The 20,305-nt window shown below is 46.9% G+C and overlaps 6 protein-coding genes across 6 annotated transcripts; 3 read left to right on the top strand and 3 right to left on the bottom strand.

Annotated features, from left to right (window-relative positions):
- Window positions 1-245: 245 nt before the first annotated feature.
- Window positions 246-2,791, top strand: MGYG_01607 (DNA repair helicase RAD3; the record flags this gene model as incomplete). The annotated part of the gene is made up of 4 exons (XM_003177485.1): window positions 246-262; window positions 324-780; window positions 828-944; window positions 1,010-2,791. 4 exons carry the CDS (start codon window positions 246-248, stop codon window positions 2,789-2,791), a joined length of 2,373 nt encoding a protein of 790 aa, XP_003177533.1.
- Window positions 2,792-3,113: 322 nt separating this feature from the next.
- Window positions 3,114-8,349, bottom strand: MGYG_01608 (DNA-directed RNA polymerase I subunit RPA1; the record flags this gene model as incomplete). Its single annotated transcript, XM_003177486.1, has 4 exons — window positions 3,114-4,700; window positions 4,757-7,538; window positions 7,608-8,093; window positions 8,165-8,349. The coding sequence occupies 4 exons, from the start codon at window positions 8,347-8,349 to the stop codon at window positions 3,114-3,116; spliced, it is 5,040 nt and encodes a 1,679-aa protein (XP_003177534.1).
- Window positions 8,350-8,865: 516 nt separating this feature from the next.
- On the top strand, window positions 8,866-10,650 carry MGYG_01609 (U4/U6 small nuclear ribonucleoprotein Prp3; the record flags this gene model as incomplete). Its single annotated transcript, XM_003177487.1, has 1 exon — window positions 8,866-10,650. The coding sequence occupies one exon, from the start codon at window positions 8,866-8,868 to the stop codon at window positions 10,648-10,650; it is 1,785 nt and encodes a 594-aa protein (XP_003177535.1).
- Window positions 10,651-11,204: 554 nt separating this feature from the next.
- On the bottom strand, window positions 11,205-13,352 carry MGYG_01610 (hypothetical protein; the record flags this gene model as incomplete). The annotated part of the gene is made up of 4 exons (XM_003177488.1): window positions 11,205-11,839; window positions 11,910-12,973; window positions 13,059-13,191; window positions 13,256-13,352. 4 exons carry the CDS (start codon window positions 13,350-13,352, stop codon window positions 11,205-11,207), a joined length of 1,929 nt encoding a protein of 642 aa, XP_003177536.1.
- A 544-nt stretch (window positions 13,353-13,896) lies between these two features.
- Window positions 13,897-15,880, top strand: MGYG_01611 (crossover junction endonuclease mus81; the record flags this gene model as incomplete). The annotated part of the gene is made up of 4 exons (XM_003177489.1): window positions 13,897-14,015; window positions 14,087-14,256; window positions 14,316-14,722; window positions 14,774-15,880. The coding sequence occupies 4 exons, from the start codon at window positions 13,897-13,899 to the stop codon at window positions 15,878-15,880; spliced, it is 1,803 nt and encodes a 600-aa protein (XP_003177537.1).
- A 421-nt stretch (window positions 15,881-16,301) lies between these two features.
- Window positions 16,302-20,090, bottom strand: MGYG_01612 (copper-transporting ATPase RAN1; the record flags this gene model as incomplete). The annotated part of the gene is made up of 1 exon (XM_003177490.1): window positions 16,302-20,090. One exon carries the CDS (start codon window positions 20,088-20,090, stop codon window positions 16,302-16,304), a length of 3,789 nt encoding a protein of 1,262 aa, XP_003177538.1.
- Window positions 20,091-20,305: the final 215 nt, after the last annotated feature.

The raw sequence follows: 20,305 nt of genomic DNA on the forward strand, positions 1-20,305 counted from the left end.
GTTGTTCGTTATCCAAAAGCAGCTCTCCGACAATTATTATTATCAGTGGGGGCCGAAGATCGCTCACGTGAGATGTGCTGACTAAAATGCGGCTCTGCGGACTTTCTTTTGATGTTGAAGAAGTTCGAAGCTTGACGTCGATATCAATTATCACTTGATACTTTGATACCTAGGGAAGAAGCGCCCCGAGCAGGCGAGCTAACCGTCGTCTCCCCAATTCTAGGGCCGGCCGTGGAGATTACAAGATGGAGTTCCTCATAGAGTAAGCCTTGTCCGTTTCCCATGGACTATTTCTCGGTGCTAACTACTTTGATTCAATGAAGTGACCTTCCAATTCTTTTCCCCTACCCTCGGATTTATCCCGAACAATATGCATATATGTGTGATCTCAAGAAGGTCCTGGATGCAGGTGGCCACTGTGTCTTAGAGATGCCCTCCGGGACAGGGAAAACGATTACTCTACTCGCCCTGATTGTCGCCTACCAACAACATTACCCGGAGCATAGAAAGTTGATTTACTGTTCTCGAACCATGTCTGAGATCGAAAAGGCATTGAACGAGTTACGCGCGCTAATGAAATATCGTTCTCAGAAACTCGGGGTTGTAGAAGACTTTCGAGCCTTGGGTCTCACCAGCAGAAAGAATTTGTGTCTGCATCCTTCTGTGAAGCGTGAAAAGAGTGGAGCAGTAGTTGATGCTCGATGCCGAAGCCTTACAGCAGGTTTTATTAAGGAAAAGAAGGAGAAAGGGGAAGACGTTGAGCTTTGCATATACCATGAGGTCCGCTCTAGCAGTCCAATCCGAAGGGCCAAACTAACTTGTTGCAGAATTTAGACCTTTTAGAACCCAGTAACTTAGTCCCACCGGGGGTATTCACACTTGATGGGCTTATTAAATACGGAGAACAGCACAAACAGTGTCCTTATTTCTCTGCCCGGCGAATGGTAAGCTTGACGGCAATCTCACTTAAAGTTGCCCTCGATCACATAGTACTAAAGGTGTTTTATAGATGCCGTACTGCAACGTCATAATATACTCCTATCATTATCTTCTCGACCCAAAAATTGCTGAGAGAGTATCCAAAGAGCTATCACGCGATAGTATAATAGTCTTTGACGAGGCCCATAATATCGATAACGTCTGTATCGAATCTCTCAGCATTGATCTCACGGAGGACTCATTGCGGAAAGCGGGTCGCGGCGCCAGCAACTTGGAACGTAAAATAGACGAAATGAAGAGCTCAGATGCTGACAAACTGCAAAATGAATACCAAAAGCTTGTGGAAGGCTTGCGGGAAGCAGACGAAGCCCGGGAGGAGGAACAGCTAATGGCAAATCCTGTTCTTCCGGACGATCTTCTGAAGGAGTCTGTACCTGGAAACATTCGTCGAGCCGAACATTTTGTGGCTTTTTTGAAACGTTTCATTGAGTATCTGAAAACGCGGATGAAAGTTACTCATACGATCTCGGAAACACCGCTATCCTTCCTTTCGCATCTCAAAGATCTGACTTTTATAGAACGAAAACCTCTACGGTTTTGCGCAGAACGACTTACATCCTTGGTTCGTACGCTAGAACTTGTGAACATCGAAGACTACCAACCTCTCCAGGAGGTTGCAACATTCGCTACGCTTGCCGCAACGTACGAAAAGGGCTTTCTGCTTATTCTTGAACCCTTTGAATCTGACACGGCAACTGTTCCTAATCCCATTTTACATTTCACCTGCCTGGATGCAGCTATTGCCATAAAACCTGTATTCGACAGGTTTAGTTCGGTCATCATAACGTCTGGAACTCTTTCCCCGTTGGAGATGTATCCGAAGATGCTAGGATTCGATGCTGCCTTACAGGAATCGTATAGTATGACTCTTGCACGCCGCTCCTTTTTACCAATGATTGTTACTCGAGGTTCCGACCAAGCACAAATCTCATCATCATTCCAAATACGCAACGACCCAGGAGTTGTTAGAAATTATGGCAATATGCTCCTCGAGTTTTGTCGTATTACTCCTGATGGGGTTGTTGTGTTTTTCCCATCATACCTTTACATGGAGTCTATAATCAGTATGTGGCAGGGAATGGGGATTCTTGATTCTGTCTGGAACTATAAGTTGATTCTCGTGGAAACGCCTGATTCCCAAGAATCATCCCTGGCTCTTGAAACTTACCGTACTGCATGCTGCAATGGCCGCGGTGCGGTACTACTATGCGTGGCCCGAGGAAAGGTTTCTGAAGGAATCGATTTTGATCACCATTATGGGCGTACTGTCCTTTGTATTGGAGTTCCGTTTCAATATACAGAATCGCGGATCTTAAAGGCTCGTCTTGAGTTCTTGCGAGAAAACTACCGCATTCGTGAGAACGATTTTCTCTCTTTTGATGCTCTACGACATGCGGCGCAGTGTCTTGGACGTGTCCTTCGTGGCAAGGATGATTACGGAGTAATGGTACTTGCTGACCGTAGATTCCAGAAAAAAAGAAACCAACTGCCCAAATGGATAAGCCAGGCCATGCTTGAGAGTGAAACGAATTTAAGTACTGATATGGCCGTTGCAACTGCTAAAAGCTTCTTGAAGTCAATGGCACAGCCCTTTAAAGCAAAGGATCAGGAAGGTATTTCAACGTGGAGTTTGGAAGACCTAAAGCGTCATTTGGAAAAACAGAAGCAAGAGTCAGAAAAGGAACAGGGGAATAAAATGGCGTTGACTGCAACCAACACAGGGGTAGCTGATACTGCAATGGGTGATGATGAAGATTTTAACGAAGACCTCCTCGCGGAACTTGAGTCATAAACAAGTTTTAAATGATACTAGGCGGGTTTGGGAGGTTTCAAAACATATCCGTTTAGTTATGCTGTTAAAGCATGCAGAGTATTAGAAACGCTAATCACCAGGGGTGATATTGTTAATCAATACCTTTTTATCCTCCAGTATATGTTTAATGTGCGTGCTCTGGCTACCAATGAACTACCTAAGTAGTCATGGCTTATTTTATTTAGACCAACTCTCTGAACTTGAACTTGAGTTTGATATTGACATGAACTATGTGGCTAAAACCCCAATAGTATTTAGAAAATGAAGAAACGCCTTACTGTTCCCCCCCATTTTTTTATATCTATCCAACAGGAGCAAGTACATCAAAAGCGCCTGTTCCAACAGTTCCGACTCTACCTACAACAATTCTGCTGCTAGGGCCGTTGAGGTTATCCCAATCTCTTTCTAAAACTGCATCACGAAGGAAGCGGACTGTTGTTTCGAAACTCATCTTCATCAGCGGAGATGTGCTATCTTTAACAATACCCATACGGTTGAATGGGCGGTAACCACCAGTTTGAGTCATGACATCAGCAATGAGGGTGAGATGTCGATTATCAACCTTGATACCGTGGCCTTCGAAAACAGCTCCAACTTCGCTGACTATGGTGGCTCTGGCTGCCTCAACACCATATAGGCTAAGCATGTGAGACACAGAGTTGGAATATATGGAGTGCGGGTTAATGATATCCTGATAATCACGCATTGCCAGCAAATTAACACCTTCCGTTATAACATGTTCGGGCTCACCCTTGTCAGCCGGTATATACGCACAACTTCCAAGTCCAGGGATGAACTGTATGACGGAAGTGCGAGCTGCGTTTTCGACCAAGGGAAGAAGCAAAAGCTTTGGTGTAGAGATGTCGTATTGCAATTGAATGGTACACAGGCTTCCGTCGTCTGGGTTAAATCTAAACTGTGTGAGGGAAGGATACTTGCCCCTGAGAGCCTCCGCCCGATCTTTGTTGGCCAATTTCTTAGCTTTAAAGGTACCGGAATCTTCCATATCAGTATCACTGTCACTGTTATCCACTGGTGCGGCCTTTGGCTTATCATCAGTGCCCTCATCATCAGATTCGGGTTCAGGTGTGTCCTGTCTTCGAATGATCTCTTGCTCTCCTTCGTCAGGGGCTTCATACGAAGCTTGACCAGCATTGTTCCGTGACGAGCTAGCACGCTTGGCATCATCCAAATCTTCGTCATCATCGTCATCATCATCTCCTCCTTCACGCCTAGCTTCTTCTATGACACCAACAGAAGCTCCAATCTCTGGCTGGGCAGCGGAAGGGCTAGACAAGGACTTCTCAGAGGTTCTCTTCTTCAATTCAGCCTCAGTAAGCTTGACAAGACGGGGTATAAACTTCTCCTCGAGCGTTCGGAGAACATCATTCACTTGAATAGCGTACTCGGCACAATACGCTTCAGATGGGAAAAGGTCGATTTGAATATCATAGACCTTAGCCTTCGCACTCCCTTGAGATGTGACACGTTCTCTAACTTTTAGTTTATCAACGACTTCAGCGAGGGTCAACTTGGTGATGGTTTTAGCAAAGAGTCTCGCAGTCTCCTCGTCCGTTTGCTTATTCAGTTTCAAGGTCATGGTTGGTGTCATTATATGGTTGCTGGCCGTCATTACGATTTCCCTAAGTCTAGGAATACCGAGTGTGACGTTTTTGGCGGCGTGACCAGCCAAATGGAAAGTATTTAGAGTCATCTGGGTCGATGGCTCACCAACGGACTGGCCAGCAACGATACCAATGGCCTCACCAGGGTCAATGACAGATTTCATATACTTCATGTTCATCATAGTGGTAAAAGCCTTCTTAGTGATTTCACCCTCACCTGTGCTTTTGTCCTTGAGTAGGTTGTCGGGGTTGGATTTAAGATACTAGGTGTCGGATTAGCTTCAGTATAAGTAAAAGCTGATGGGATATTTTGCCATACCTTTTTGAGGGCAGAAGAAAACTTCTCGGAGGTGCTGCCATAATTGGCACCAGGGGGGAAATGAGCCAATGCAGGGTCTTTAGCTTCAATTTTCCCTGTCTTTTTAATCTTCTTCATGGCAGCCTTTGTCCAATTACTTGCTTCCTCATTGTGTACCTTGCTCGAATCGTTCACCCCGTTGACCTGAGACACTATTGACATGTAATTTTGTGCCAAAAAGGTGAAACTGTCCAAGTGCTTCTGTTTCGTAATATCGAGTCCATCTTCTCCATACAAAAACTGTACAATAGACCCGTCAGAGGTGTCACGTACTGAGGTGTCATATTCCGCCTTCAAGCCTTCCATTCCCTTGATTAAACAACGCTGGAGGTAGCCTGATCGTGAGGTCTTGACAGCAGTATCGATAAGGCCTTCTCTACCAGCCATGGCATGGAAATAATACTCGTGCGGTTTGATTCCAGTTAAGAAACGACCGAACACATATCCACCAGCCCCAATTTTAGTCTCGAATGGTTGGAATGACGGAAGGGTCTTCCCGCTTATCATGACAGGAACTCGGCGACCTTCCAAGACTTGCTGGCCTAGGTTGCAAGAAATTAGGTTGGCGTTAACCATGGAACCCTTGGCTCCCGAAACAGTCATGGTCTGCATGTTATTCAAAGGGAACGGCTTTTCGAGGCCACTGGGCAAGCAAGCCTTGGTTATTTCAGATGAAAGTTCACCCGCACGCGATTTGTACATCGCATCAAGTCCGGCATGCTTGTCATCATCACGTAGAACTTCCTCGAGACGACGTTTCAGCTCAACTTCCTCGTTCTCGACCTTGTTCTCATCCAAAGTGACATATTTTAGGGATATTTCGTTACCAAGGCCTTCCGCTCGTTGGATTAACTCCTTTCGTTTGGCATTTCCTTCTTCAGTCAGTCGAAGATCGTCCATGCCACAGGTGAATGCACGCATGTGTAGGACCTTAGTCAAAAGACGTCCCAGGATACCGATTAATTTGCCAGCAACAATGTGACCATAGACCTCATGAATAGAATGGATAAGGCCGCCAACAGTAGGCCCGAGTTGACTTTTATCGAGAATCCCCGATATCAGCTCTCCATCCCTGAAAGTAACTTCAGCCTCGGCTTTGTCACCCCAGCGGTCTCCAGGGGTGGACGATTTGCTGTCCAAGTTGAGGCCAGCCCGGTTATCTGGAGTGATGTTCTTCAAAACTGTACTTATTATCTGCTTTCCAGTCCAGAGGGGTTGAGGTTTAAAGATAGCGGGAGGCATGAGCCATATTTTGTCAGATACGGTATGCGAATTTTCAGGTCGTAGACAGCTGTAGAGCAGTTGATGGTAGTCACTCTCGTCGAAGAAGCTGTCTCTGCAGGTGAGCCATACTCCCATAGATAAATGGTCCTGAATTAAACCACGAAGCGGCTTTCCAGATGTGGCAACGAGATATTGATGGTCGGTATCTGCCAGCTGCATGGCTTCCGCACGGGCAATCTCGTTCTGTGGGAAATGCATGTTCATTTCGTCACCATCGAAATCGGCGTTGTATGTATTACAGTTCGCATAGTGCATGCGAATTGTTCTCTCGCCAGTCAGGACTCTTGCACGATGACCCATGATAGACGGTTTATGAAGTGTTGGCTGCCGATTCATCAGAACCACATCTCCTGTCGTAAGATGGCGATACACTCGCTTGTTGCGTGATCGCTTAAGCTTCCAATTCGATGGTGAGAGAAGCAAGTTGGCAATTGCTATTCTTTCGTCCACAGTCTTGAATTTCAAGCTGACTACCTGTCCAAGCTCGTTTTCAACGGCAGCTGCACCGGGGTATACATCCGGGCCATTGATAACAGCCTGTTTAAGCTCCCAGTAGTTATGGTTCGTCACCGGTTCGGGGTATGTTAATTTCTTCGCAAATACAAGAGGGATTCCGATTTCGTTCGTTTCAATGTTTGGATCTGGGGAAATGACACTTCTAGCAGCAAAATTGACTCGTTTTCCCATCATATTTTTTCGAAAGAGACCATCTTTCTTTTCCAGCCGTTGTTTTATACCATCTTCGTTCTGAGCGCCTGCCCCCTGAGAGGGATTTCTATCCCTGTCGATAAGACTATTTACGGCATCTTGCAGATTGACAATTGCTTGAAGCAGATCACGATAGTCACGAATCCTTCTCGAAGTGCCTGTCGAATCACCCTGCCTTTCTCTGCTGATTTGATTGATTTGGTCGCATAGCTTGATGATCCTGCCAAAAGAAGTGTTTTGCTGGGCCTCCATAATCTCATTTGGGCCTTGCTGTGCTGCTGGCCGAAACTTGTTCGGCGGCACGAGAATATTTTTGATGAAAAACATGTTGGGACTGATATGGGAGCGTTTCTTGACAAACGGCCGGGAGTCATATATCAAATCGAGAATTTCTTGTTCTTTGTTGAAAAGGAAGTGAAGGGAAGCATGAATTTCCGAAGAAGGCACATATTGCTGAGAGTCAGAATCGCCTACTTGAGTCACTGCAGCCTCTTCGACGTCCATTAACATCACATTGCCTACCGAGATTTGCTGCTCTGCATTGATCTGGTTGTCACTGTCAAGCGGTTCTGCCAGCTTTGCAGGCTTTTTCCCTTCCTTTTGTCTTTGAGACAGCCTGTTCGCCTCTTCCATCAAAACAAGAGGGTTAGGTACCTGGAACCCAGCCTCCATCATGGCAATTCTGGCCTTCTGGGGAAGGGATTTTCGGAAAATTTTAGAGTACTTATCCCGACGATAAGCTGGAGAAATTCTAAAGCAAGTAAAATCAATATGGGTCTCACAACGCATCATTAGGGTGATTAAATAGTGGAATGCTAACCCTGAGCAAGATGTGCACTTTTTGACAGCACACGCCTCCTTCAAGAAATCCCGTACCAAGTTCCGCCGCATTTCCGCTGCGGTGGGGTCCTTAACGATTTCCATATGGCTTCTACTCCTCTTCTGAACAGGGAGGCTCGCAATGCAACGCTTGACATAATTGTTCCTTCGATGTATCAAATCGACGTCATCCTCGTCGTCGCTATCATCATCACTCGAGTCATCCTTTCCTCGGGCACCTTTCCGCAATTCCATGTTCCCAACGGTATGCGCCTCTTCAATTAAACCATACTGTAGCAGACGTAATTTGCAGGAATAGTTATTAACTTGCGCGCGTGACATCCTGAACCGGTGACAGTATATACACTGAGATCTAAGTAGTCGGTATAGCTGGTCAAAGAATGTAACATTGTAGACGTGGACGGGTAATTCGATATGACCAGAGTGCCCGGCGCAGGACCAAGAGTTCTGGCGACATGTTGAACATCTAAACGGGCGAATCTGTTAGCCTTCCAGGTAATCCAGTGCTTCAATGCGGAGCTGTTAGGCCAGACATACATATGATCACCCCATGCGCCGAGAGCAGCATCGTATAGACCGCCTGGTACTGGGTTATTGAACGAGTCCAAGCTGGGTGTGTTGTAGATTCGCTTGACCGAAACCGCCTTGATCTCCTCATCGGACATGACTCCAAAGTCAATTCCGCCGATGGACGACGAGACAGGAATTGCGAAACTCGACATGACTGCGAACTCCTTCCAACCTGCCCGCCTGCGTGGAAGAGATAGCTGTGCAGCCGGCGTTCGCGGTGGTTGTTGATTACTTTCTTGATAACTTTTTTTTTTTTTACACTTTTTGGATGTAGCTCAAATAAACTTTTTCTGCCGCCTGGCACCGACACTGAGCTGCTGCCTTATGTAAGCACGGCTAAACATTAAGTGCCAGTTAAGGCTCATTTAAAAGGATCAGCCAAAGGCCCAGCAGTGGTTGAGAGTTTGCTCAGGCATGATAGACAAGTTATAGGAGATGGACTCTTTGTGCAACAGCCGTAAACTACTCATTTGCTCGAGTTACACTATTTGTCGAGTAAACTTAAAGTTAACCTATTTGCTCGTCAGCGATAATTGTGATTATATAATCAGACGCTATGCTGACATAAGCATCTTTGGTCCATCGCGACTTTTATGGGCAGTCTATCAATCTCTAGGGGATGTTTTCTTCACGCTTCAGTACTAAGCTACATACTAACACTAACTCCCATGGCGGGCACCTCTACCGGCGGGTCTCTCAAGAGGCCACACCAGCTTGACGATGAGGGTACCTCACAGAAGAGATCGCGCTCGAACAATGGGTCTCCAGCACCCACAACACCTCCCCCTAAGGTCGATATGGCGAAGGCTATTGCAGAAGCAAAGGCAAAGGCAGAAGCTGTTCGTGCTAGGCTAAATGCTCAGGGTGCAGGAGGAGCTGCTTCGCGCCTTTCGGCAGCCCCTCAGGCTCCTCAGTCAACAGGAGCGTCGCCCGCTCTGTCCAGGCTCGAACAAATGAAAGCAAGAGTTGCGGCAGCTACGGGGAAGATAAATACATCTACTGCAGCTAAACCATCTCAGCCGACCCCCAGCTTCGCCCCTATTCCTCCCCCTTCAGCCAATGACGATACTATGATGAGGGCAAGAGGTGGACTGGATGTCGGCTTACACCCTGCACTCCTTGGAGACAGCGGGCAAGACAGCCGAACTACAAAAGGAAAACAGGCCATGCAGCCGAAATTTGCGACAACTATGGCGAACTTTCGGTCTGAGTCGTCTACGCCGCCTAGTCGAGGGAAAACACCTCTTGATTTGTCTGGCCCATCCATAGAAGAAACCAGGAATAACCCCTACTTCGACCCGAGCTTTGGCTCTAAGTCCGTAGCGGCACGGCCTCGTCACACACGCCAGCTTATCTTTAATCAAAAAGGAAAATATATCCAACAAGCTGCAGCACTGAGAAGGCAGGCACAACTCGAAGCTATGAAAAAACGGATTGCAGAGCGAGCTCGACAGGCTGGTATAGATGAAGACCTCGATGTTGAAAAATCTTATCTTGTGGCTGCACCCCCAGCAATTGAATGGTGGGATGAAGGGCTAGTAAATGGAACGGATTACACCGCAACTGAAGATCCAAGTAACCTAAAGGTTGATACCCCAGATTCAGTTATAACCATCTATATACAGCATCCGGTCCTTCTGGAACCCCCACAGGACAAGAATATACCCGCTCCCAAACCCATGTACCTAACCCCCAAGGAACAAGCAAAGATCCGCCGACAACGCCGCATGGCAGATCTCAAGGAGCAACAGGCTAAGATTCGTCTTGGACTTGAACCCGTGCCTGCCCCGAAAGTTAAAAAGTCAAACCTGATGAGAGTACTTGGTGAAGATGCAGTTAAGGATCCTACGGCTGTCGAGGCCAGAGTCAACCGTGAAATTGCTGAGCGTGCACAAAAGCATCAAGATGCCAACGAAGCTCGAAAACTCACAAAGGAACAACGTCATGAGAAATTGGCGTCAAAACAAGAATTGGATGCCGCCAAGGGAGTGTGTGTATCAGTCTACCGCATTGACAGTCTGGCAAACGGCCGCCATCGATTTAAGATTAACAAGAATGCAGAGCAACATGCACTTACCGGCATTTGCATTATGCATCCCAAACTCAACATCGTGATTGTAGAGGGAGGTGCTCACTCTATTAACGCGTATAAAAAACTTATGCTAAACCGCATTGACTGGACTGAAAATTCAGGCGCCAACTCCGTTAGAGAAGGTAACCGTGAAGCACTGACTTCTTGGCTAGCCGCTGAAGATGAGAAGGGAGAGCTTAAAGACTTGAGCCTCAATTCCTGTACATTAGTCTGGGAGGGAGAGGAGAAAAATCGAGCATTTAGGAAATGGGTTGGAGCTCGAGTATGCGAGACGGATGGCGCAGCAAAGGACCAGCTAGCTAGGGCGAAGATGGAAAACTTCTGGGCTCTAGCAAAAAGCATGAAGCCTGCAACTACATAAATAGTACTGGGGAAATTCTGACATCTGCAACCCTACCATACCCCTCTTCCAGCATACCCAGAGCTTAGTAGATGGTCGGCAAGGATTGCTTATTCATTGCATCTTCTATTTAAGTGACTAGCTAGAGTATATAGGCTATAGAATTCATCAAATATTTAGTATATGTACCTGCTAATAGATAAAATCCAAAATGGGGGGGCCATCAGTAGCCTGTACTCCAATAAACAAATATAAACACATGGCCTCGCGAAAGAGACAGTTACCACCATTCGGAACTTACAACATGAAAGTCGGAGAAATTAAAAGTATAGGCAAAAGGGGGAATATTTATATAGAAAGAAGATTGGGAGCGTTGAGTGAATATGGCGAAGATACTTGAACCCTTGATAAAGGGACCATGTGTTCCAAGACCTGGCATATCGTGTTAAGCCGTGTCATATGCCTTTAGAGAACGCCAGTAACACCGTATATAGAGTGGATATATCATGGCAGATCGCTTGAGTGTCATTATGTAAAGTGGTTAGAACTTATGCGCAACATTCCACAAATGCCAATCAAGTGGCATAAAACCCATAGCTAGGCATATATGGGTCAAGAAAATGTTCGTCGAGATTAAACCCATATGCGCCCACCATGTCAGATATTAACATGTTAGAAGGCGTAAAGCTAGTACTACTGTCCGTCCCACTGTCCATAATAGGATTGGTCATGCTGGTGCTATCGGGAGAGGTGTTTGTCGTAGATCGGTTCCATGCCTTGAAACGTTCAAGCATTTTGCCAAGTCCCCTTGAAATATGGCGAGTTAAATGTTTCTCTCCTGCGCTTGCGCGGGTGATCAAATCGATAACTCGCTCCACCAAATGTTGCACCTGGCCGGCATCCACATTCAGATATCCTGTATTCCAAATGACAGCAACTTTGAGCAAAAAGACGGCAGAGAATGTGATCATAGTATGTGTGAAGATTGGCACACCCACGACGGCGTCACGTAAGTCTACCTCCTCTAAAACGAGGTTGAGGGTAGCCATAGCCGAAGATATGGCTACATTTGCGGCTTCCTTACGCTCTGGTGAAAATTGCATATTTGGCGAAATGGCACGGAGCGCCAGAGAATTGAGCTGGAATCTGGCAAAGTGATAATGCAGTACAACACCCTTTGAAGGGTATGTTCGAACATATGGATTATCAACTATGAATCAGTTAGTTCCGACCTAACGAGCTTGGTTCATAAGGAGGAAATGAAACGGGTTGGCACGTACGAGACCGGGGCTGCCACAGCATTCTCCATTGCTCAATGGCCCTGTTAAAAGATCGCAGTTGACCGAAGTCAGACTCTGTTAATGCTTGCTCGGTGTCTGACCCATAAATCCGATAGGCTTCAGTCAAAATGACGAACAATGCAACCTGAGCAATAAGTCGAACATCCCCCGGGACAGCAGACGGGGATTGTAAAAAAGTTTCATAATTTTTGATAGCAGCATCTTCGTGGATTGAAGGGGGCCTTCCGTATGCGATGCTAAAATGATGTTCACAGACATAGATCAAGTACCAGAGCTTGGCGCGTTCAAACTGATCAGTCTGTCCCCTCGTCATCTTTAAGAAACTGTGATGTAAGTTGATCTCAGTCGCTATTCGCACTGCTTGCCCAGAGAGCTTCCAGCTAAGATCCGGCAGCCAGAACGCACCAATGCACCTGGCTCGGATGTCGTCCAGTGTGTGATAGCGTGACAAGGTGGCAGCCCCAATCAATGAGACAAATTCATTGTAGCACTTGTTAAGGGTATCTGTCCGGTTGGGAATATGAAGCGCAGACACTGTTAAAATTGCAGTGGCTAGGAGGGATGATGACCTTCTAACAGATGATAAATCAGGATGTAACAAAATTATCCCGCCCCAGAGAAGCTGGTTTAAAGTACGACGAAAGTACGCAAATAATTCTTCAGCCTCGCGGAGTGAGATGCAACCTCTCGAAATGAAATCCTCTTCCATCAATGTTGACTTCGGCTTTCCAACTTGGTTACTTCTTAGATTGCGGAGCTTTGTGACTTCGTATAGAGTCCCCATAGGAGCAGGTACAAGGTCGGGCTCTTCGGGCATTGGCTCCTGAGAATTCTCCCTGGTCATGTCCAACGACTTGGCAACATTCATATCATTAACATGAACTTCACTGGGCGCATGGTTCGGAGTAGAGCTCAGGTCGGAAGGCGCTCTAGGCGAGTGAGCCAAATCGAAGGCTGAGAGCGAAGGGAACTTGTTCTCACGGAGAAGATAGGATACAGCAGCTTCCAGGCGCTGCATTCTATTGGTGGCCTGAGCCTTCCAGCTATAGGGAGGGAAAGGGACGTAAGTCAGTCAAGTATCTCCGCGAAAACCCCAAGAAAAGGAATAACACAGGCTGCAAAACCCACTTAACATCGTCATCAACAAATCTCTGAGAGAAGTCATTGGCCACGCATTTGGCACCACTTTTGAGGCACTTGGTGCAGCTGGTTTCCCCAGGCTTCACCTCGCACTTAATCTTATGCCGTTTGCATTCCGCACCTGTAAGAAACACTTAGTATCGACGCCCAAGGAGGATACAGGCTTGAGGCACGGGGAAACTAACACGCGCGAGCTTTCGAGATCTTAGGTGCAACAATCGTGTGAGTCGACTCTTCTCCGTTGATCCTTGGAGGGCTAACCGCCTCGTGGGACCGCTTCATCCCTGTCGGTTGTGGAAGACTCGAGAATGATGGCGACACCAGGGCGTGAGTCGCATGAAATCCATGTACTCGCGAGGGCCAGTCAGGCTGGAAATGGTGTATCGTGTCTCTTAAGGCACATCGGGTGCTGGCTTAGGTATCTTAGCGACCTTCTGCTCCCTTGCGCCAGGAGAATAAGCAGGGAGGCAAACTCTTGCTCCACCCCCACAGCTCGTGCAGCGTCGTAAGTTAGTGTTAGTTTTTCCGTCCCGATCTCGTCTTGTATTCTCCAAGCGACCCTAGGGCATCATGTCAAAGGCCGGCGCCTCCCTTGTTGGCCCTGGGCGAGCGTCTTGTCGGTCTCTTGAAGTGCCTGTGGGTGACACAGCAAAGCGACGTCGTCCTGGATGCCGAATCAGGAAAGTGGTCATGTGATCCCGCGTTTTGTTCGCGTTTGAAAAAGCCAGGAAGAAACAAACAACGCAGAGGGCGAAGTAACGCAATCTGATATTCATATCTAACCAGTTAAGGAACGGTATATGGCCGTTAGGGAGACGAGGCGACAATGGAAATCGATACTCACGAGATGGCAGAAGGCACCTGCGCGAATCCCTTGCTACTGGGCTGGCTCAAGGAGTGGTATGATGAAGCCATGGACAAGAACATGAAGGGGCCATGCGCGGTGTATGTAACTCTGGCCGTATATATTTGCCTTACGGTGGACAATTCCTAGGTCTAATATCCATCTTTTTTAGGTATAAGAAGGCCTATAATTCCATGAAAGCGTGTCCGTTAAAATTTAAGCACCCGTCAGAGGCGCAGCAGCTCAGTGGAGTTGGGCCAAAAATGTGTGAACGCTTGACTGCAAAGCTCAAGGAATACTATGAGAAGCGTGGGCTTCCCATGCCAGAACCTCAGCAACAGGGTGAGCTACTTGATAAATTAGCTGGACTGTAGGAAAGCGGTACTAACAACATGAAATAGCCAAGAAAAGGCCATCCACAGATGTTTTGCAGCAGAACGATGACCAGCCAACTAAACGACCAAAGAAGGTAAAACCATATGTGCCAACGCTGCGTTCAGGGCCTTATGCACTCCTATTAGGACTTGCTTCTCTAGATAAGAGCTCATCAGTAGGCTTGACCAAAGATCAACTCATAGAAGTTGCGCAGCCGCATGCTGATGCCTCCTTTACTGCACCTCCGGATCCCAACAAGTTCCACACTGCCTGGGATTCAATGAAAACTCTCATTAGAAAGGACCTCGTCTATGAACGTGGTAGACCGCTGAGGAGATATCTCCTCACAGACGAGGGATGGGAAATTGCCTCGCAAATACAGAAGACTGTTAGAGGAAGCTCACATATTTCTTCAGACGCCCGGACTAGCATGGTTAGTATTTTTGTCACTCTCACAAAATGATTGGAAGTTAACACACTATAGGATAACTTCATACATTCTGGAAGCACAAAACCATCTTCATCTCGGCAATTGAATTCTGTCGAAGAAACGATTTTAGTTGATGTGCCGCATATGTCGCGAGGAACTGCGCATGGATCCAGATTCACTCTTCCACACGACAGCTTTACTATTGAAATGGTGCTTGATTACCGAGAAATACGTTCAAGACAGGATCGAGACTATATCTCAAACGAATTAGTCAAGCGAGGTATTTCACCCATAGTCCGTCCCCTGGAGGTTGGGGACATTCAATGGGTTGCAAAATGCAAAGATCCTCATTTTCTTGCGCAGTATGGCGAACTAGGAGACGAAGTAGCTCTAGACTGGATTGTTGAAAGAAAGCGGCTGTCTGATTTACTCAGCAGTATAAAGGATGGTCGCTTCTATGAACAAAAGTTCCGTCTTCGCCGTTCCGGGATAAAGAATGTCATATACCTAGTGGAAATTATGACCCTTACGAGCGCAAACCCAGTAACTGCAAGTCGTGATATGTCTGCTATCGCATCTGCCATAGCGTCGACACAGGTAGTCAATGGCTATTTCGTCAAACAAACCAATAGCGTTGACGAGTCAATTCGATACCTCGCCAAAATGACCAAGCTGCTCCGAGAGATGTATATTGGCTCAGAATCTACCACCCCAGTGAGGCGCATAGAAGTTACGCCAACATCTTGCATCGAGTCACAAAATGCATATCTATTACATCTCGAACAACTCCGTGCTGAGGAGCAGAAAAGACTGGACACGTCGCCTACATCTAGCACCGTGGAAACTACCTATACCTTAACGTATAACACATTCTCAGCTTTATCTTCTAAGTCAGACATGCTTACCTTACGTGATATCTTCCTAAAGATGCTTATGTGCACACGAGGAGTTACAGGAGATAAAGCTCTCGAAATCCAGAGACGATGGAGCACCCCCCGTGAATTTGTCAAGGCTTTTGAACAGGCTGGCCCCCGAGGACAGGATGGAAAACCCTCCCTGGCGCAGGATGATCTAGTTGCGTCTGAGTTAGGGGGGTTTGTTGGGCGAAAGAAGATTGGTAAGGCATTAAGCAAAAAGATTGCAGAGATTTGGGCCCCCTGAACCTCAGTATGATTTTAGTTGTTGTTTATATCCTTTATTTACAAGGCAGGTCATATGCCTTTAGACTATTTTGTTTAGCTTGGTGTTTGGTGTTATATACCCTGGGGTTCGGTGGCTGCATCTCATCGAAACGATCTTCTATTTAAAGGCTTCTATTGTCCTTTTTTGTTAACTCGTTAATGAGATATACTTTTTAATCATCAAAAGCAAAGAGAGAGCGAAGAAAGAAAATCCCGCTTTGCATCTTCTCAGGCCAACACCTGTTCAGGCTCTGAATATTATAATTGTACATTTGCTATCTATTTCATTTTATATTGAACGCACCATTGATAAGAAGAAAAGAACCGAACCGATTAACTAAATATTCTAGAGGACCTCTTCAGTTCCCAAAGCATTTGCAACTATACGCTTGCCAATCCCTCTATCGTTTTGCCCGTTTAAATAGCCGACCAATGCCAGCTGTAAATTCCACCCTGAGAGCTAAGCTACTACAAACCACCGACACACTACTCAAAGCCATAGCAAGCGCAGCCCAAACGGGATCCAGCCTCCAATGGTTGTTCACAATAACTCCATCACGTACGCTATGTCCACTCACAATTGGATAAAAGACACCAGCGGCAACCGGGATAAGGGAAACATTGTATATTGCAGCCCAGAGGAAATTCCACCTCACACGGTTGAAAACACGGCGGCTTAGCTTGCAGAGATCAAGAATGGTGTTTAGGTCTGAATTGAGAAGAATGAAGCCTGCAGTATTTACAGCAACATCAGAGCCCGACGCCATGGCGATGCTAACATCTGCTGCTGCGAGGGCCGGGGAATCGTTGGTACCATCACCAACAAAAGCAACAATATTTCTCTTGCCTTTGGTCTTGGAGTTCGCGGAAGAAGCCTGGGCCCTGCTTCCTAGCTCATTGTTCTGCACCTTTTTGATATATTCTGCTTTTTGGGATGGAAGAACATTAGCCATGACGTTCGACCTGGGAATTCGAAGCACGGAGGCTACAGCATGAGCCGTGATAGCGTTATCTCCTGTGCACATGTGGACATCAATGTTTCTGGCCTGGAGCTGGGAGACCACCTGCGCAGCTTCATGACGGAGGGGATCTGAGGTTGCGAATATAATGGCCGGAACAAACTTTGTAGTATCACTTGTTTTGCGGATGGAAAGAATTGCAGATGATTTGCCAGTGGAATGATATCGAGAGAGTATGCCAGGCAAGAAATATAAGTCCGGATCTTCTCCACACAAAAGGCTGACAAGGCGCTGGTTGCCAATAGATGCTTCGTACTCGAGTGCATGACCACTGCCATCTACGTGAACTGTAAAGGCCCCTTTCATTCCATGGCCTGGTATCTCTTCAACGGAAGTTTGTTTAACCATAATGGCCGTTTTGTCTGCACAAAATTCGACTATGGCTCTAGCAATCGGGTGAGTACTGCTTTCTTCTAGTGCTCTGCCCAATGCCCATGCGATTTGGAGATCCATCTCGTCGGAAATGAGAACTTCATGGTCAGACACCTTAAGAGCTCCACCTTCGGTAAGCGTTCCGGTCTTGTCAAAGACGATGGAGTCTAGTCGACTGGCTTCTTGGAATGCCTCTCCTCCACCTCTTACAAGGATACCTCGTTTTGCGGCCAAACCCCCGCCGACAAACAGGGCTGTTGGCGCAGCAAGGGCAAGACCGCAAGGGCACGCAACGACGAAGACTGCAATTGCAAACTGCAAGCTCCAGAATGGCCAGCCGCCTTGTTTCGAGTCTAGATAATCAGGAGGAAGAACACCCGATTGTCCTAAACTAAGCCAAATGATGAATGTTGATATAGCGATCAGGGTAATCATAGGAACGAAGTATCCAGTTATTGCATCAGCAACTCGTTCCACTGGGGCTCTTTTTGCCTGGCCTTCCCGTACCACTGCCACTATCTGATCCAGCATGGACGTACTCCCCAGGTCTGTGATCTCGATTGATACCGGTCGTCCAACATTGACTGAGCCGGAGAAAACTTTGTCACCCTTTGATTTTGTGACCGCCATTGATTCTCCAGTGAGAGAACTTTCATCGAACTTGTAAGACTCAGTTCCAGTTATAATGCCATCAGCAGGAGGGGATCCCCCATGAGGAATTACAACAATGTCACCAAGATCTAGCAGATCAACAGGAACACGTTGTATAGAGCTGTTGTTTGGGTCAACCTGGTCAGAAGGGGTATGGTCAAGGACCAGGATTGCATCAGAAGGTCGAAGTTTTCCGAGCATAGCGACTGCATCACCGGTCTTTGCTTTGCTATATGCTTCAAGAGAACGACCGACGAGGATAAAGAAGGTTAGGAAGACGACTGTATCAAAATATGTAACTACTTCTCCTAATTCATGTCCGCTGGCAGGTATGCGAGCTTTTAAAATCAGGACAGCCAAAGAGGCGAAATATGCAACCATTGTTCCAGCGGAGATGAGCATGTTCATACTCCCGAATCGGTAGAACCGTCTAAATATAGGCACGCGGCTCCCTGGCCTCCATAAAGCGCGGATCTCTTTAAAAGCACGAGCGTGGAACACATCCGTACCGAAGAACATGACAGGGGTGGTGAGGATGAAAAGAGCCCATTCAGCACGAGAAACCGAACCAATCCACATAGGCTCCTCAAGATACTTTCGAATATCGTTTGACTTTGGAACTATTGACATCCATAGTATGCCAATCAGGAATTCTGGGATAGAAACAACGAAAGTGAATAGAAGACGGATGAGGAGTCGCTTTTGTTCATGCATTTGCATCGCTCGAGAGCGATCCTCGATAGTAGGTGGGTGATACACGCTCGCCCTGAATACCTCATTTGCACCATCTATGGTAGCAATGATATTCCGTATGGTAATGATTGGAGAGTTTGGGGTATATGAAAGAGTGAGAATCGGCTCTTCTAATGTGAGACTCTCGATAATTGTCACCTCTCCGTCCGAAATTTCCCTGACAGCATCTAGTACCTTTTGAGGGCAGTGTGGACAGAACATGCCCTCGACTTTGATCTGGATAGTTCTCCTTTTAACTTCCTCTTCAACGGCGGAAGAGTTGTTGCGTAGCGGTTTGCAATCCACTATGGCAGCCTCAAAACCGAGGTCATCGATTCTGGAGATGATATCCTCTAGATTCTCCTTCCCTTGAAATTCTATCCTCCCTGAGTTTCCCAGTAGATGTATAGTAGCATTGCTAATGTAAGGGCAAGCGTCAAGTGCTCTAGTAACGGACCCTACACAAGAGCTACAGGTCATACCTTTGATGCTGATATTTGCGACGTAAGCGCCCTCGGCCTGACTGCTTTTAACAGAAACCTTCTCTACCGAAGCCTCGAATCCGATATCTTTGACCTGGGTTGCGATTTTCTCGATATTTTCTCTCGGCCCGTGGAATGATACTTCAGCACTATTTGTAAGAAGGCTGACGGTAACCGAAACAACGTGGTTTGAAGATTTAATTTCAGTTGTAACTGCATTGGCACAGGAAGCGCATGTCATTCCACCAATGCTCAACTGTGCCTCGAATATTTCGTCGCCAACACCCTGCGAGGTCGCGACTACATCGTTTGTGGATGGCGGTACTGCCGGAGTAACTGCTGATCGAGATATAGGGCTGAATAAACGAGGGTTTGAAGTATGGCCGGGCGGGTCCGAATGGGGTACTTCTAATTGATCTCCCTTATGTGCCTGGCTAGTACCGGCACCAAATTCCTCTCTGCAAGCCAGGCAGTTCTCAATATGGCGTGTCTTCCTAGTATCGGGAGAAACGGGTCGTAACCTTCCTAGTATCTTTCTTGGTTGAGGAGAGTTGAGGATACCAGACTCTAACCATGTACTACCGACTGACGAAGATGTATCCAGATCCCCGACCTTGACCCCAGACTCATTGTAGGTATCGGCATGATATACTTCAAACGCAGCATCTGAGAGAGCCTTGACGAGGTCTGAAGTGTTTGTCCCGGAGCCGTGGATGACGGCGACCTCGTGTGCAAGGATAGTGATCTCGACAGCTTTGATATCAGGGAGGCCATACAGGACTTCCTTTGCATAGGCCACACAGGAGGCACAGTGTATGTTATTGACAAGCAGCGTGGTCTTCAGGTCCTCTGAGGGTATATTTATCTTAGGAATGGGCATCTTTGGAGAGCCAGAGCGGCAGCATGAAGGTGTGGCTTTGCTGGTGTCTGCCATGTTGAGAAGACGCCCAGTGGTAGCGGCAGCTGCAACCCGGTGAGCGTCAAACAACGCTCTCTGTACTTGATGGGAGATAGATAGTATAGTATATCAAAGTATCCGGCTATTTGATTGAAAACTAGAGTGATAAAGCAGTAGTCTCCCCGGCAGATATATAACTAGCCGGTGTCGGTCTGGTGGAATGGAAGAGAAGATGTTCGAAGAGAAAAGGC

Source organism: Nannizzia gypsea, genomic scaffold, assembly GCF_000150975.2.
Source record: "Nannizzia gypsea CBS 118893 supercont1.1 genomic scaffold, whole genome shotgun sequence".
In the NCBI taxonomy this organism is placed as follows: domain Eukaryota; kingdom Fungi; phylum Ascomycota; class Eurotiomycetes; order Onygenales; family Arthrodermataceae; genus Nannizzia; species Nannizzia gypsea.